General features: G+C 41.2%; 1 protein-coding gene across 2 annotated transcripts in view; it reads right to left on the bottom strand.

The window, feature by feature from the left end:
- The window catches only part of Sec24d (SEC24 homolog D, COPII coat complex component), a 90094-nt gene that overhangs the window by 32299 nt on the left and 40039 nt on the right, over positions 1 to 17756 (bottom strand). For both annotated transcript variants that reach the window (XM_048333775.1, XM_048333776.1), the window contains exons 9-10: positions 5523 to 5661; positions 1148 to 1263 (exon numbers count right to left, since the gene is read on the bottom strand). In XM_048333775.1, the coding sequence (XP_048189732.1) occupies positions 1148 to 1263; positions 5523 to 5661 (255 nt within the window). The remainder of the gene's footprint in view (positions 1 to 1147; positions 1264 to 5522; positions 5662 to 17756) is intronic.

Genomic DNA, 17756 nt, shown 5'->3' with positions numbered 1-17756 from the left:
TGTTATTAAGAGATTTAGGACAAGATTTGGGTCTCCAAGGACATAGGAAGAGAGTAGACAGGCAAGAAGACTTAAATTCCATAGGGAAAACTGCTAACATAGAGATAGAGCTAGATGGTTTGTGTTAAAAAAAATCAGAGGCTGTAGTGAACAACTATTGTGACATAGATAGAAAGTTGTACACATACACATAACAAAACTTCAGCGAGGATGGTAAGCACAAGTGTGCCAGAGGGGATCTATACACACAGATGTCACAGGACAACAGAAAGGCATAATGAAGGGACATGACCTTGTCCAAGAGCTGGTAAGTTCAGAGCACATGGTAAGAGCTTTGTAGAACTGAAGATACACATGGCTGAAGTGGCACTGTAGGGTGCAATGTCAATGGCTTTAAAAGGACAGGTACACTTTTGTAACTTAATATTCTAGAAGAGAAAAAGCCAGAAGAGGTTTGTGGAGCAAGAGGCCAAGATCCAAGGCCACCAAAATAACAACTAGAGTATAGAACAGATGCAAAGAAACATGTCAATGGTTCTGCCACCTAAGATGGGCAAGGTCGTCTCTTGGTAGAGAAGTTTCCCTGAGGGGCTGGGGATATGGCCTAGTGGCAAGAGAGCTTGCCTCATATACATGAGGCCCTGGGTTCGATTCCCCAGCACCACATATACAGAAAATGGCCAGAAGTGGCGCTGTGGCTCAAGTGGCAGAGTGCTAGCCTTGAGCAAAAAGGAAGCCAGGGATAGTGCTCAGGCCCTGAGTCCAAGGCCCAGGACTGGCCAAAAAAAAAAAAAAAAAAGAAGAAGTTTCCCTGAGATTACTGACAACAAATGAGGCAGAAGATCTGCATGATGCTGTTGCACTAAGAAGCCAGTATATTCTCTCTGGAAGAAATAAAGTAATCGTTTCTATTTCTGGCATCCTATTTCTACAAATGGGTCTTTCCAAGAGGATGCTTGAGCAAGTGCTTCATGTTCACAACCTAGAAGTTTGGATATGGGTCTCACATCCAGTCTTTTTGCATTCCCAGGGTACCGCCAACATGTTTTGTTTATGAATCAAGTCAGTTCTGAACAGAAGAATGTTGGTCACTTGAATGTGACACTGATGCATAACTACTTGTGCAGCCATGGGAGCAAACACTTACTCTGCAATAATCCAAAGTGGCAACGTACTCATACGATCCCAGCGATAACTCAGGCTTCTCGTAGTGGTCCAGCCTTCTTCCAATGTGGTCCAGATGTTGGAAATAGAATGGTGGAACTAATGAGAGCCAAACAGAAAAGGACATGCTTTGTTTTCATAAACAGACAATTTAATACATTCTCAAAATTTATTATGGGAAGGAAGGAGGTAGTTTAAGAAAAGTAGTTTAATGCTGGAATGCAGAATATTCTAAATACAAAAAGCATGTCTTGTGGGGCTGGGAATATGGCCCAGTGGTAGAGTGCTTGCCTCAGATACATGATGTCCTGGGTTCAGTTCCTCAGCACCATAAATATAGAAAAAGCCAGAAATGGTGTTGTGGCTCAAGTGGTAGAGTGCTAGCCTTGAGCAAAAAGAGGCCAGGGACAGTGTTCAGGCCCTGAGTCCAAGCCCTAGGACTGGCAAAAAAGGAAGGAAGGAAGGAGGGGAGGGAGGGAGGAAGATTATGTCATGTAAATTTAAGTGTTTCTTACAAATCCACTCAATTCTTCTACAAGTTATGGTGACAAAGAATGTTCGTGATTGGGATCATCAAGAAAACAGGAAAACTGAGTGCTAGTGGCTCATACCTAGTTAATCCAAAGACTGAGGTCTGAGGATTATGGTTCAAAGCCAGCCTAGGCAAGACTTTTCATCTCCAATTAACCACCAAAAAAGCCAGAAATGGAACTGTGGCTCAAGTGGTAAAGGGACCAGCTTTGAGTAAGGGACAAAAGTTCAAACCCCAATTCCAGATCCAAAACAAACAAACAAAAACTAGGACAAAAGTTACCATTGATTTTAAATCTATAGTCATCTGTGATTGAAATCTCTTAAAAAGGACTGAGTTTTCTATCTGAATTTTCAGTCTACCTAACAGAGATAAGCACTGGTTATTTGAACTACATTATTAACTTCCATATTTATTATATTTTAATTAGGAAATGTTTTCAGCCCTAGGGAAGGTTGTAGGGTAATCTTTTCATGGCTGGGTTGGAGAGTGCTGAAGATGACTGTATTAGGGAAAGTCTGCACCACGGAGATCTCTGAAGAATTTGATTCAAATGTCTCAGAAGGTTAGTTCTGGCTCAGTCCTGGAAGTCATCCAGTAGCACAGAAATACTTCTGAGTCACAGACAGAGCACTTGAACAAATAAGGCCTGGTATCTGTGCAAGAAAGAACTCTAGTTGCCTCAAGATGAATAGGGAAGGCTAGGAAACTTCTGCCAACAAGGGTGTTTAGAGAAACTCCCAGTGCTTTTGTGTGAGGCATTTTGTAAAGAACAACATCTTCCTCTGTAAAGCTTTACAAATAAAGTAAGAACTTTTGTATGAAACTAGCTGAATGTTCTTTACTTTTAGTTGTGAAAATGGCATAAATGTTATGAGGGACTATTTTCTCTTTCAATAATATTTAGTTGGCCAATAAAAATTGCCTGTAGTTATGGCATGCAATGCAATGTTTCGATAGACGGATACCTTGCCTATTGGCTAAATCAAGGTAATGAATGAACAGTTGCAATGTGCAATTCACTGACAATTTATACATTCACAATATCATATAACCTCAGTTGTTTTGGTTTCAAGGTATTTGATCACCTCAGAAGAAACTCCAGACCCCTTAGCTCCCTTTTTCTTTTGGTGGTACTAAGGTTTGAACTCAGGGCCTTGTAGGTCCTTTACTGCTTGAGACTTGTTCACAACAAATTTTCTAAGGTAAGATTTGTAGAAAACAATCATCAAACTTTGATTTTTTTCTACATTCTTAACATATCATGACCATTTCTTTTAAAGTTTATATTTATATATAGGTCTCTGAATGTGGAAAATTCAACATTTTTAAAAATTATGACTAAGTTGGAAACTGAGTCTCAGCTTAGTGGTAGTGGTGCCAAGACGTGAGACAGAAGACATGGGCTGTCTGGCTGAGGACATATGGTAGTGGCCTGTCTGTTTAATCACTTGTAGCATATTCCAGTGTCTACACAATCACCTATAGTTCAACTCACATGTAACATTCCACATCACTTAGCCTACAGCTGAAATCCACACATCTACATGAATTTTCACTCTTGAAATTTATCTTCATTAGCATTTAATATTCTCTGTCATCTTTACGATCCAAAATTTAAGTCATAACAGAGATCAGGCACTGCCATGTGATTCCTGTCTTCCAGCATCCTTCTACCATCATGGCCCCCACCAGGCAATCTCTAGACATTACAGGGTAGAAAGAGTAGAATTATTTGAGCAAGGATTCTTGTTCTAAACATCTACGCCCTTCTGTCTTCATTAAACCAAAATGGAGGACATAGAGATGAACCTAACTCCACAGGATCCTGGCCTACAGCCTGGGAACACTGGCCTGCAGGCTGTTTTAAGCTCATGAAATCATTTGGTACAAACAGAATAGACATGTCAACCACCTGTCGGCTGCCCACAGCCTGACTTTCTGCACTGATACTTTTGTGAGGCCCATAATGATGTTATAAATACCCAACTAGCACTTGGTAGAAAAAACGTCCCCAAATCCTGTGAGAGAACAGGGAATGACAGCAAATGGAAGGTTCTCAGTGTTCTACACCCTTGATACTTTTCTCATCACTTTCCAAAGACAGCTGAGGGTTTGGTCTCCAACCCCAAGGAGCCAGTGGATGGGGGAGGAACTTCATCCTAGTGTTTCAAGAGAGGCCTCTGCCATCTCACAACAGTCCTCCCCAAAGACAAAGATGAACTTCCCCAGCCTCCTGAAATGCAAGTGCTGAAACAGAGGGCCAGTCAAGGATCTGGTTACAGATTGCGTTTGGGGATGAGCGAGTAAGCACACCTTCCTCAGGAAGCATCAATCCCATTTGCTCTGAGTAGATGTTATGTTTGGCATGAGGACAGACACCTGCAGAGGGGTCCATGACACAGTCTTCAAGGTAAGACTAGAAGCCAACCATGCAAATCCATAGCAAGCTACTTGTACCAACTGCCCGACTTTCCTTATGAGGAAGACTCCCAACACCAGTGTCCAGCACTTAATGTTTCTTTGTTGCACAGAGGCACCTCTAGACTGTGTGCACAACAAGAGCACAGGAAAGAAGGTGACAAGCAGTACTCTCCCACCGGGGAGCACTCAGAGCCACCAGGCCACAAACATGATGAGATCGGCAGGAAGCTGTGGCTGGGCACAGTGCCCATGAAGGGGCAAAGGAACAGGGAGCACTGTGTGGCTACGCGGCACATTCTTCTGGTCTCAGGACCTGTCCGGAAGCACATCCGTGATGATAAGGAATGGGGGGAAATCCTAGGACAATCATTCTCCCATAATCACCAGAGTTAACAAACATCAACACATGTACACAAATGTGGAGACATGTTTCATTTAATACCAGGGAATTAAAAATATAAAGACATGTTATAAATATGATACACATGAAAATAATCTTGGAAAGGCTGCAGGTTTTTTTTCCCCAATGTCAGTGAGTTGGAATGATACTAAAAATATAATGCCTAAAAAATATAGACAAGTGTCTCATAAAAACATTCCTTCCTTAAAATATTCAGCATTTCTATCAGAGGAGGAAAGGAAAGTCTATTGAAGAGTTAAAGCTTTGGGTAGCATCTGTGCTTTTTCTCCGTGCCAGGGACTTCACAATTGGGAATACTGAGCCTCATGCTGGTGGCTCACACCCATAACCCTAGCTACTCAGGAGGCTGAGACCTAAGAATCACAGTCTAAAGTCAGCCCAGGCAGAAAAGACCTGAGACTCTTACCTCCAATTTACCAGGAAAAGACCGGAAGTGGAACTAAGGCTCAAGTGGTAGAGCACTAAAATGCCAACTGACAGTGCAAGGTCTGGAGCTCAAGACTCAGGACCAGCATGAAAAGACAGACAGGCAGACAGGCAGAGAGAGAGAGAGAGAGAGAGAGAGAGAGAGAGAGAGAGAGAGAGAGAGAGAATCCCAAGGGTTCACAAATGAGAAGTCTCTAGGGTTTATCCTCTGTAAACTTAAAGGTAAAAAAATAAATAAATAAAATCTCATTTTGCTGCAACCTGGTCTTTTGTGTAAGGTAGTTGGAAAATAACACCCACCCCAGCTACCACATCTGAGTTTTCTTTCACAATTTCCATGTGGGACTCAGCCAGCTACAGAAAGCTAAGAGGGGAAGGGGGACATGTATTCCCAAACAGAGCATGCATGTTCTATTTAGTTAACCTCCAGGAAATGACAAGGTACTAGAACAAATCAAAGGTGGGAAAAACACAAGTGCATTTTTGCTGAGCTAAAACGTGTTGTGCATTCTGCTTCTAGAGGGAGACCTTCCACAGAGCAGGCGCGGCACCTACCGTCGTTGACACAGTTGCAGAGGCCACACTGGTACTTCCTCCCTCCCTCGATGAACTGCATGAATGGACACATGTAGGCTTTGCACCTGTTGCACCGGACGGGCCCGTTCTCACCATGGTTTACCAAGTAAAGGGGGGTCTGGAAGAAGCAAGTCAGACTAAATGAACGGCTGAATTGGAAATGTCTTCTAATATAGCATTTGCTCACTAAGGAACACAACACAGAGAATTTCCCAGGATGGCAGACATCTCTCCCTGGGCAGCATGTGAACATGCCCACAGGGCCCAAACTAAAACCTTAAACTATCTATATGTAGCATATCATCATACGGTATATTATCAGTAGATAGCAATCTATGTACACTGTCATCTAGCTGGTATATTTACTTTATGTGTGTATAGGTAGGAATTATAATACTTAGTTGTACTTATATTATGAACCCCTAAACCCACACATTTTGTTAAATTTGCTAATAAACTACAAATGAAGAAGCAGATGATGGACTGGGTTTTCTCCTCTGTGTCTCCTCTGACCTGTGCTCTTTTGAGGTGACTCTGGTGCTCACTGGCAGGACTGAGAAACAGACTATATGAGTGTCCAGTCAGTACAGAGTGTTGTACCCAGTGTCAATGGCTGGAAAAAGGTAACTTTTACCATTTCAAAACCATCACTCATGAGAAAGTATCTCTACTAGGGGTGGGAGGTGGATTAGTATGAAAAGAGTTTACTTTTTTTAAAGTGAACCTTACTTTGTAATTGTTTTGTTGTCGGTCGTATGGCTTGAATTCAGGGCCTGAGCACTGTACCTGAGGTCTTTTGCTCAAAGCTAGTGCTCTACCATTTTGTGCCATATTGCCACTTCTGGTTTTCTGGCTATTAGTTGGAGATAAAAGTCTTGTGGATTTTCCCATCCTGGCTGGCTTTGAACTGTGATTCTCAGATGTTAGCCATCTGAGTAGCAAGGATTATAGGCATGAGCTACTAGTATCAGCTTTCAAAATGAACTTTATTAATTTATGCAGAACATTATTACAATCTAGTCTGGGTGCCCATGGCTCACACCTGTAATTCTCAGAAGGCTGCAAGCTGAGGATTGTGGTTTGAAGCCAGCCTAGGCAGGAAAGTCCCTGAGACTCTTATCTCCAATAAACTACCAAAAAGCCAGAAGTGAACTGTGGCTCAAGTGGTCAGAATACCAGCCTTGAGACAAAAAAAGCTCAGGGACAGCATCTATGCCCTGAGGTCAAGGCTCAGGACCAGAACTAAAAAATTGAAAAAAAAACAAAACATGAAGATACTCTAGAAGACAGAAGCTCTAGCTGAATATGTTCTAGTGTTTGAAAGCTGAGAGGCAGAGTAGATTTGTAACCACGTCAACAATTTGCTTTCATGTGGATTCACATACACAGGTCACCTATTGATCTACCACCACAGTTGTGTACACAAACCTTTTGTGTGAAAGACATGAAGCCGCAGTGTTCATTCTCTTTAGTCGGTAATAATGAGAAATTGGGGGGTGGGGGAATGATGGAAGGGGTAATACTGACCAAGATATGTTATACTCATACATTGGAACACTGAAATGGTAAACATTTCTACAACTATTTAAAGATAATAAAAAATATAATTAGGGGCTGGGGATATAGCCTAGCGGCAAGAGTGCCTGCCTCGGATACACGAGGCCCTAGGTTCGATTCCCCAGCACCACATATACAGAAAACGGCCAGAAGCGGCGCTGTGGCTCAAGTGGCAGAGTGCTAGCCTTGAGCGGGAAGAAGCCAGGGACAGTGCTCAGGCCCTGAGTCCAAGGCCCAGGACTGGCAAAAAAAAAAAAAAATATATATATATATATATATATATATATATATATATATATAATTTAAAAAATGGTCTGTGGATGGGAAGGGATGGGAAAAACTGGGAGAGAGTGAAGGAAGGAGTGACACTGTCCAAAAAGAAATTACTCATTACCTGACTTATATAACTGTAACCCCTCTGTACATCACTTTATAATAACAATAAAAAATAAAAATAAATGGCCTGAGGAAAGCAAAAAAAATTTACAGATTAAAAAAGAGAAAGAGATTCTTAGGAAGATGAAGGGAGCTATCAGAGGATCAGAAGCATAAGATGATGGCAGACACGCCTTAGTGGGCTTCAGAGCGGAAAGTCCAGGGGTCAATTCTGCCTGTGATTTCTGTCTGGGCTCCAGCTCCATCCTCCTCAGTTCAGAAGATACCTTCCAAAGCTAAACTACATTCACTCCAGCCACATCATCTATTCTCATCCTTTTGTTTTCAGAGTTCAAAGACTATACTCAATTCTCTGAGATACTTGAGACCTCAAACAGAATGCAATTATTTTGCCTTGTTCTACTCCTATGATTTGTTCAGGGGCAGAGGCAACCTAAAGTTACCATGACTTGTCAGCCACTAATGCTTAAGCCTTCTAATCCTGACAGATTCCAACTTGTACAACTGAAAATAAATGTCTAGCAACAAGTTGCAGTCAAGTTGCAGTGATATCTAAGCAATTAAGTACACTTCTTTTTTTTTTTCCAATTTTCACTCTTGCAAAGCAGATGATAGATAGGTAAGGAAGGTCTTCAGACAATCAAGGTGACAGTAAAGAATGTTAAAAGCTTTTTGACTGTTTACATTTTGTTTGGGGGCAACAGGGCATGTGTTTCTAAATGACACTGTTATGTTTCCTCTCTCACAGGCCATCCTGAAAACAATCAGGCTTTTTTTTTCCCTCTTTCCCCAGATGTCTGCTTATCTGCTTAGTGGGACTGTGTAAGAACTTATAAACAGCTAAGTTTACTTTGTTTCTGTCGTCAATCTATGTGAATATAGCTTTAAAAAAAAAAAGAAAGAAAACCCTCATTACTTAAAAAAAAAGAACAACAATGAAATGCCCTAACTTGTTTTTTTTTTTTTTTAATATCCTATTTACTTGAGAAATATTTTCAGGTTTTAACTGCTTTGTTTATAAATGTGCTTTAATCTTCACTCTAAAATATCCCTGCCAGCTTTCTTTTCTTGTCTTCTCTTATAAATGGAAGAAGGAAAGGACAGAGAGTGGCTGGCTCCAAGCCCTCAGCTGACTATTCTTAGTTCTGCCATTATGGGCCATGATTGAGATAAGCTAAGAAGGAAAGTAATTTTGAATCGCATGTTGCTGGATAAACAAGGGAGTATCACATTAACTAGACTGGCACCAATTTTCATTAAAATGTTTGTTTTCATCTTTAATTAACATGACCGGAGATTACACAATGGGTTTTGCTGACAACCCTATGAATTCAGACATTTCTCCATCAAGCCATGCCTCTCCTTCCACACATACTCCTTTCTCCACTACTTCCTTCACCAGTTTTATTTCTCGTGCCAGTACTGGGACTTGAATTCAGGGCCTGTATATTGTTCTTTAGCTTTTTTTTTTTTTTTTGCTCCAGGCTGGTGATCTACCACTTGAGCCAGAGCTCCACTACTGGCTTTTGCTGGTTAATTGGAGACAGGAGTCTCATGGGTTTGTCTCTCAAGGCTGGCTTTAAACCATCATCTTCAGACCTCAGCCTCCTAAGCAGATAGGATGATAAGGTAGGCACAACTGGCACCCAGCTTCCTATTCCATTTTTTAAAAAACCATTTTTAGTGAATTTCATTATGCTATTTTCATACACACATGCACACACAATGGACTTTGACTCCATTTACCCCCTCGCTCTCTCCTTTTCTCCTCCTACCAGTTCCCTCTGGCAATTAGTTCCCCTTTTCCAATCATGTTTATTATTATTATTATTATTACCATTACTATTATCATTATTATTTAGATCTAGGTTCCACATGAGTGAAAACTTGAAGTTTTTTTCCTGAGTTTATCTTTTTCAACATGGTGATCTCCATCCATTTTCCCTCAAAATGTCTCTTTTTTAATTCATATAAAACAAGTACCGTGAACCTTACTATTGTACATTTTGGAATACAAGCAAAAGTACCATCCACTCACTAGTCAAATGATGCCAATGATTTAAAAAAACAAAAAACCTCTTGATTATTTCCCATGTTAAAGAAGGTATCACTTAGTATCAATCAATACCTTGATACTACTTATAAAATTTTGATATTTTCTTACTGCAACGTGTTATCTAACTTTAATACCCTCTGCAGCACAGTTTTCCCTCAGGAATCATGGAACCCGGCATGTAGTCTGTTTGTGGGGTTCACCAGGCAGTGGAGCAGGAAGACAATGACACAACTGAGAGAGAACAGAGTGCACACAGACAAAAAACTTTCCCAGTTATCACTAACTAAGGTTATTTTTAGATTACAAAGGCAATGCTAAACCATCCATATTGGATTTCCAAAACAGAAGCAGATGCTCCAAGAAAATGAAGCACAATATAAGATGACCCATCTCTAAGAATGTCTAAGTTTGCAAGGTATGAGGTTTTTTTATTCTTACAATTGAAAGAAAACTAAATATCCAGCTTGGTGAGATGGCTCATGCCAATGATCCCAGAACCAGGAAAATCATAGAAGGATGACAAGTTCTAGGCAAGCCAGGGCAACATGGAAAGATCCTGTCTCAAGAATGCATGAACCTGGCTATCGATCTTCTCAGCAGTTAAATACCAAATCTGGGAAGTCAAACTGTTAAGGTGTTTACTAACATACAGCCAGTAGGTGGCACTGTGCAATCAAAAATTAAAACAAAGCTTTCACAGGTCATAAAATATCCAAGATAACTGTAACCATTTTATGTAACGTTAATAATTGTTAAATGAATTTACAGCATCATCACAAAATTGAGAAACCTAAACTTTCCTTAAAATGAATCCATCTTTGATTAAGGGTTTGAAAAGGTACTAAAAGTGAAATCAAATAAGAAATCTATGGCTACTACTGTGTAAATAAACTTTATAGAAATTAAGTTTGGCCAGGTTCATACCTGTAATCCCAGCTACTTGGGAGGCTAAGATCTGAGGATCATGGTTTGAAGGCAGCCCAGGCAGGAAAAAAACTGGAAGTGAAGCTCTGACTCAAAGTAGTAGAGTTCTAGCCTTGAACAAATAAAGCTCAGGGACAGTGCCCAGGCCCTGAGTCCAAGCTCCATGACCAACAAGAAAGAAAAGAAGGGCTGGGAATATGGCCTAGTGGCAAGAGTGCTTGCCTCGTATACAGGAAGCCCTGGGTTCAATTCCTCAGCACCACATATATAGAAAAACAGCCAGAAGTGGTGCTGTGGCTCAGGTGGCAGAGTGCTGGCCTTGAGCAAAAAAAAGCCAGGGACAGTGCTCAGGCCCTGAGTCCAAGCCCAGAGACTGGCACAAAAAAAAAAAAAAAAGAAGAAGAAGAAGAAGAAGAAAGAAAAGGAAGAAGAGAGAGAGAGGGAAGGAAGGAAGGGAGGAAGGAAGGAAGGGAGGGAGGGAGGGAGGGAGGGAGGGAGGGAGGGAGGGAGGGAGGGAGGGAGGGAGACTGGAAGAAAAAAGAGAAAAAGAAAGGGAGAGAGAAAGAGGAAGAGAAAGACAGAAAAAGGAAAGAAGAAAGAAAAAGGAAGGAAGAAATGAAAGGATGTGCTAGATTTACTGATAACAGACAAGAACTTATTTTAAAAGTGTCTCCTCTTCTTTCAGCATTTCTCCCCTTCTCTATGCAGAACAGAGAGTGTTGGGGCAGTGGTCAGCCCCAAGCCCACGTGGTTGCCTGAAGCAAAGGGCACCAGAGGGTTGGGGTGAGGGAGGCCACCCTGCACACTGGCGAATGTGGAGGACACTGACACTTGCTGAGTCATGCTGTTTGGCAGCACACTGGCCTGAGGAGGTGATGGTCTTCAGCAACCATCTACCTCCGATTGGAACAATAAATCCAGTCACCAGTAAAGTGAGGCTGATACAGGGGTGACACGACACTGAATCAGCAATGTCACCCTGACAATACCCAAAATGCTGCTGGGGAGATGTCCCCATGGCTCCTCTCCTACTGCGCACTTTCAGTCTCTCTCTCCACTTTTCTCTCACTGCCCCCACCCCCGCCTTCTAAGACTGGGTTATTTTTAAAGCATACAAATTCTGCATTTTCACACTTCTCTCCATCTATTTGTTCCAGGTAAACTAGGCCAGGGTGGCTCATGCCTGTAATTCTAGCTATTCAAGAGACTAAAGGGGGAGGGGAAGTTTCCAAATACAAAGTCAGTAAGCTAGTGTCCTGAAACTGTATTGCTGTCTGCATGTCAGTTATCTTCTACTTCACTTAGTTAATATCTCAGCAGAGGTGAAGACAGGGGTTTTTTCTTCCCATACTCCATCCTAAGTCAGATGAGAAGACTGAAAATAAGAAGATGAGACAAAGGGCACACAGTTGTCCAGCTGGAGTGACAACCACAGTCAGCATCGGCCAATGCTCCCCAGCAAACGTCCCTGAGAGGCTCTGGGGATAGGAGCAGCATCTGGTTTCTGAAATGTCACATAAGTAGGCAGTGGGCTAACTTGGAATGACTGCAGGATGGAGGCAGAAGCATGGAAATGGGTATGTGTAAAAGATCATCTACAACCTGTGATGAGCAACTAAACTGGGCCAGCTTGATAAACATGAGGAAATGCCATAAAGGGATTGCAAATCAAAACAACACTGAGATCCCATCTCACCCCAGTAAGAATGGCCATCATCAAAAAAAAAATCTACTGTGAGTATATGGTCAAAAAAACGTATTCTGCTAAGAGGTACAACAGAACTCAAATGACAGTACATCGCTCTCAGAGACATAACTTACCCTTGCACATTTGAAATGTTTTCTACAAAGTGCAAAATTTGAAAGACAGGAGAGCCATGCATATGGTCTTCGATGAAGCTAACACACAGGTGAGGCGCCATCTTGGGACATGGCCATTTGGGCTTGCTGGGCCAATCCCAGGGAGGCAGATACCTACCTTTTGTAAGTTCATTTGACTTGAGTAAACAAACAGTCACTATCAAAAATAAGGTTTTTAAAAAAGTTGGGTTGAAACAAGTGGGAGAGAATAATGGATGGAGTTACACTGATCCAAATGCATGCGCTGAGTGCTGGTGGCTCATGCCTATAATCTTAGCTGCTTAGGAAGCTGAGGATCATGGTTCAAAGTCAAACTGGGTAGGAAAGTCTTTGAGACTTTTATCCCCAATTAACCAACAAATAAATGGAAGTGGAGCTATGGTTCAAGTGATAAAGCACTAGCCTTGAGCAAAACAGCCCAGGAACAACACCCACACCATGAGTTCAAGCCCTAGTTACTGGTGCCACACACGTGCATGCACAAAAGCATTATACCCATAAACTAACATGTTGAATTGAAACCCCTTTGTACAGATTAAAAAAATAAATTTTGACACTATGTTGAAAATGAACTATAAAATTTGTAGGTTGGGATGGGAGAGAAAAACTGAGAGGGAGGGAGGGAGGGAGGGAGGTGGGGAAGGGATGACATTGTCCAAAAAGAAATGCACATTTTACCTGACTCAAATTACTATAACCTGTCTGCTTTGTAACGAAAAGTTTCACAAATAAATAAGTTTCATCACTAAGGAGAAAAAACAAATACTTAACAAAGGTTCTCATTTTTTAAAATAATCTAATTTAAAAGCATCTAAAATAAATGTTTTGTGTTTTCAGTATAAATCAGTCATGAACTGCAATAAGAGAAGGTGGTCCATTAACTCACCACATGCAATAAGAAAATGGATAAAAATTAGTTAATCCACCTTTTGTATCCTTTTCCTGTGAAAGGAGGACGTGATATAACAGATGAAATTGTAATTTGCAGTATTGAGATGAAAAGTTATATGACCTATGAAGATGCAGAAAGCATGGGAAAGCAGAAACTCAAAGCTGGAATCTCACTCCTGTGTTACACACTCATCACAAGCCCACCACTAAGATGGAGAAAGGTGAGTAACATATGCCTTGTAATTAGGGTTCTTGTGTTTAATTTGATTTTTTTTTCACTTGAAGACATTGTTCAGTAAAGCTCATGATGGTCTTATTTTCTCAAATGATGGATGCATTTTGAAGATCTGAAGATTCAGACCCACTCTTTCTTTGCACATGGCTCACTTATATGCTTCCCTGCACACAGGTGCACGTGTATAAATACTATACACCTCCCCCAATATGCACATGTACAAACACTTACACATGCATAATACAATATATCTGACAGTGAAATGATATTGAGAAAAACCAACACTGGGGGAGAAAAAGAAATGTGAAACCTAAGCTAAATCTAGGGAAAAATTTACTGTCCAGGAAATTCCTTAAGCAACTGTTCCCAGAGCCAACACAGCTGTCTTTAACTGCTAGCAGTCCTAACAGCCAGGACAATGTGCGCTGAGTGTGCACTGAGTCCCCTGAGGGCAAGTTTTCACTAAAACGTATGTATGGAAATACGATATTTTCATTGATACAGAACATGGAAGCTTAGGTAAATGGCAGATGGCTGCATGAGGAGATGAAACATGAGGAGAATGATACTATGTCATTTGCAAGGAAATGGACTGACCTGGAAACAAATTATGTTAAGTGAAGTAAGTCAGGCTCAAAGTGACATTTGTGGAAGTTAGATCTATATTATAAACATATATGAAGGAGAGGATTCTAATAGGGAAATTCCTTTGAGTAACGAACTTACAGTTTAAAAAAATGAATACCAGAAAGCTGGACATGTGTTGAAGGGAGGACTACGGTATGGGTTCAAAAGTCAGGCAAACAGATAGAGGAAGGGCAGATGAGCGCAGTCATAATATTTAATGTATATATGGGAAAATGGAACTAGGAAAATTGAGAGGATGGGTGGGGTGGGGAGATATGGGGAGAATGATGAAAGGAGTGGCACTGGTCATAATGCATTGCTCTCATAAACTGACATGTTAAATTGAAGCCCCTTTGCACAACTATTTAAGGATAAAAGACAAATAAATGACTAAAGATGTGGGTTCCAGGCTTGTCAGGGCTTTCCCTATTTATTTGTAACCTTTGTGTTTCAGATACAGCTTTTATACTGCAAGAAGAATGCCCAATGAATGTTTGGACATAGAACTCCATGGTGAGAAGTCTCATCAAATTACTTGTCCTCAAAGTTCTAGCAGATTTCCACATATAGGTGAAGGTAGACAAGCTTACTTGAATATTATTTAGCACAATTGTTTTTCAGATTTAGTCTTTTAGGCTCTGAGAAAGCAAGCCTATGCTCCTGACAATAATCACTTCAACATAACTGACACTCCAGACAAACATGTGGGTGACATTATCAGACATCCCAAGAAACAGCTATAAACATGAAACTTAAGACTTTTTTCCCCTACATTTAAAAATATGATTTTGTTGATTAGCTTAAATTTTTTTATTCAGTGAATGCCTGATACTTAGGAAACATTCACATATCAAACTCCACAACACTTAACTTTCTCCCACGAGGCACACCCCCCCCACCCTCACACTGCCTAAACATCCACAAAGTTTCAATGAAGCCAACAGCAGGAAGCAGGGTAAAAACTGCCCTTAGAGAATCTGAAATCCCATGGGGATTAAGAAATTCCAAAGTTTCTGGGCAAACACAGCACAATGCTGAGAAGGCCTGCTTACAAAGACACATCCCTGTTTTTTGAAATGTTAAAATGTGGAAATGGAGTTGTGGGTCAAGCAGTAGAGTGCCAGCCTGAAGTGAAAAAAGCTAAGAGACAGCACCTAGGCCATAAGTTCAAGCCCCAGTACCAGCACTAGAACAAACAAACAACAAAAATGTGAGAAAATTCAGGTCTTAATATTAACCAACAAGCTGGTGCCATTGGCTCACCCCTGTAACCCTAGCTACTCTGGAGGCTGAGATCTGAGGAACATGGTACAAACCCATCCAGGACAAGAAAGTCTGTGAGACTCTTATCTCCAATTAACCACCAGAAAACTGGAAGTGGCGCTGTGGCTCAAGTGGTAGAGTGCTAGTCTTGAGCTGAAGAGCTCAGGGACAGTGCCTAAGCCCAGAGTTCAATCCCCAGTACTGACAAAAAAGAAAAGAATCAACCAGTGGAATGGTAGCTAAAAGGCTCTAACCAGTCCCTCTGTGGAGGCTTCTCAAAGAGCCTCTGGAGTTTAGCCCCTGGGCTTATATCACAGATTCCATGCAAGCAACTGCCACTTACATTCTCTGAAAATTAAATCATGGCAGAAACTTGTGAGGTTTTCGTGCGCCAGTCCTGGGACTTGAACTCAGTCAAAACTTGGGCACCGTCCCTTAGCTTCTTTTACAATAGCTAGCACTCTATCACTGGAGCCACAGCCCCACTTTTGGGTTTCTGGTTGGAGATAAGAGTCCCACAGATTTTCTTGACCTATCTGGCTTCGAACGAGATCCTCCAAGTAGCCAGATGCTCCTGAGTAGCTAGGATAATGGCATGCACCACATGCACCTGTTAGCACTTGTCTTTTTTTTAAATTATTGTTTTTCCTAAAGTTATTCTTCATTTAAAATTAAAATGGAAGATCTACATGAACAATTCTGTGGTTGAGAAAATCAGCTCAGGATGTTTGGCTCCTCAACTGGAACTTAAAATAGAATTCTAACAACCTTTGCTCCTGACAAATGTGACCATAACTGTTTGTCTGCTCCTGTTCTAACACGGTTCTAAAAGAGCACCCAGCTCTGGTTTGCAGCTGCCAGAATCACCCACAGTCCTTTCTCACAGGGCTGCAACCAGAGTGACCAAACACCAGAAGGGACATGACTCAGTTCCTAATAACTTTATACCACAAAGGTACTTTAAATGCTACCATCACCATCTTATTTCTTTAATTTTTATTAATTTTAATTTTTATGGTTAATATCTGGGTGATACACAGAGGGATTACAGTTTCACAAGTCAGGTAATAAGTACATTTCTTTTTTGGGCAATATCATCCCTTCCTTTACTCTCTCCCAGATTTTCCCTCCTATACTGTTGCTATTTTACAGTTTTTACATTTTTGCTGATGTAGCAACAGGGAGGGTTATTCTGAGCAAAATGTAATATATGAACATCTGAAATACCACAGTGAAAACCCTGGATGTAATTAATACACACTACAAAAGAATGACAGGCAAGTACAGCAGGCTCCTGAGAAGAGTAAGCTCCAGGGGGAGGGTGAATGGCTACAGGGGGGCTTGTTTATTCATCTGAGGCCTCTACTGTATTCCCTCTCACTGCTTGGTTCTGAATGGTGCCTTCTTTGTCTTCAAGGACTACTAAGCAGGAACTTAACATCAAAAGACAAAGAAAAGAAAACCAGTTTCAGATAGACACTTTTCAAGATAACTCACAAACTTGCAACAGTAAAAATGCCGTTGCTAACTCAATAGCCAGCAAGAAAAAAAGGAATACTGTTTCACATGTGGAGCCCATTGAAAGCAGGCAAGCACAGCAGCAGCCAGGGGAGCTGGAAGATCCTGGCACTAGGGTTCTTGCATTCTAGCCACATCACCTGTTGATGTGGCTGAATGATTTCCAACAGCCCAAAACCTTTATTTCCACCATCTCTAAAAGTAGGATAATGCCTATTTCTCAAGCTACCATTTTCCTAAGGAGCAGATGACGCAAGGTCACTGACTTAAACTACTGCAATGAGCAGAAGTGTGCTCTCTGATATATTAAGCCGCAGTTACCAATTCTGCCACAACGACATTAAGTCATACAAGCAAGACGAGCTGAAAAGCCACAGGCATGCCCAGCCATGCCTCCTGGAATGAGTGGTGAAGGCTGGCGGGGGCTTTCAGCATGAGTCTTTTCCTTTTATGCTGACTTTATTGATCTGTCTTCCCAACAGGCCTTCTTCATACTTAGTCTATCTGAATGTGAACCCTCATGAAGAAAGAATGGAAATGGTAGCAAATAGAACAATTTCTTCAGCAAAAAACCTAGAATAGCCAAAGAAATTCTAGGCAAAAAAAATAGTGCAGGAGGTATCACCATACCAGACTTCAAGCTCTACTACAAGGCCATCATAACAAAAACAGCATGGTATTGGTATAAAAACAGATCGGAAGACCAGTGAATTAGAATTGAAGACCCAGAAATAAAACCGCACTCTTACAGCCAACTGATATTCGACAAAGGAGCTAAAGACATACAATGGAATAAACATAGCCTCTTCAACTACTGGTGCTGGGAGAAGTGGGCAGCCATATGCAGAAAACTCAAAGTAGACCCAAGCCTATCACCATGCACCAA

The sequence above is a fragment of the Perognathus longimembris genome, chromosome 24, assembly GCF_023159225.1.
Source record: "Perognathus longimembris pacificus isolate PPM17 chromosome 24, ASM2315922v1, whole genome shotgun sequence".
Lineage (NCBI taxonomy): Eukaryota > Metazoa > Chordata > Mammalia > Rodentia > Heteromyidae > Perognathus > Perognathus longimembris.
Note: the sequence above shows the minus strand (reverse complement) of the source record. Positions and strands in the feature narration are given on the sequence as shown.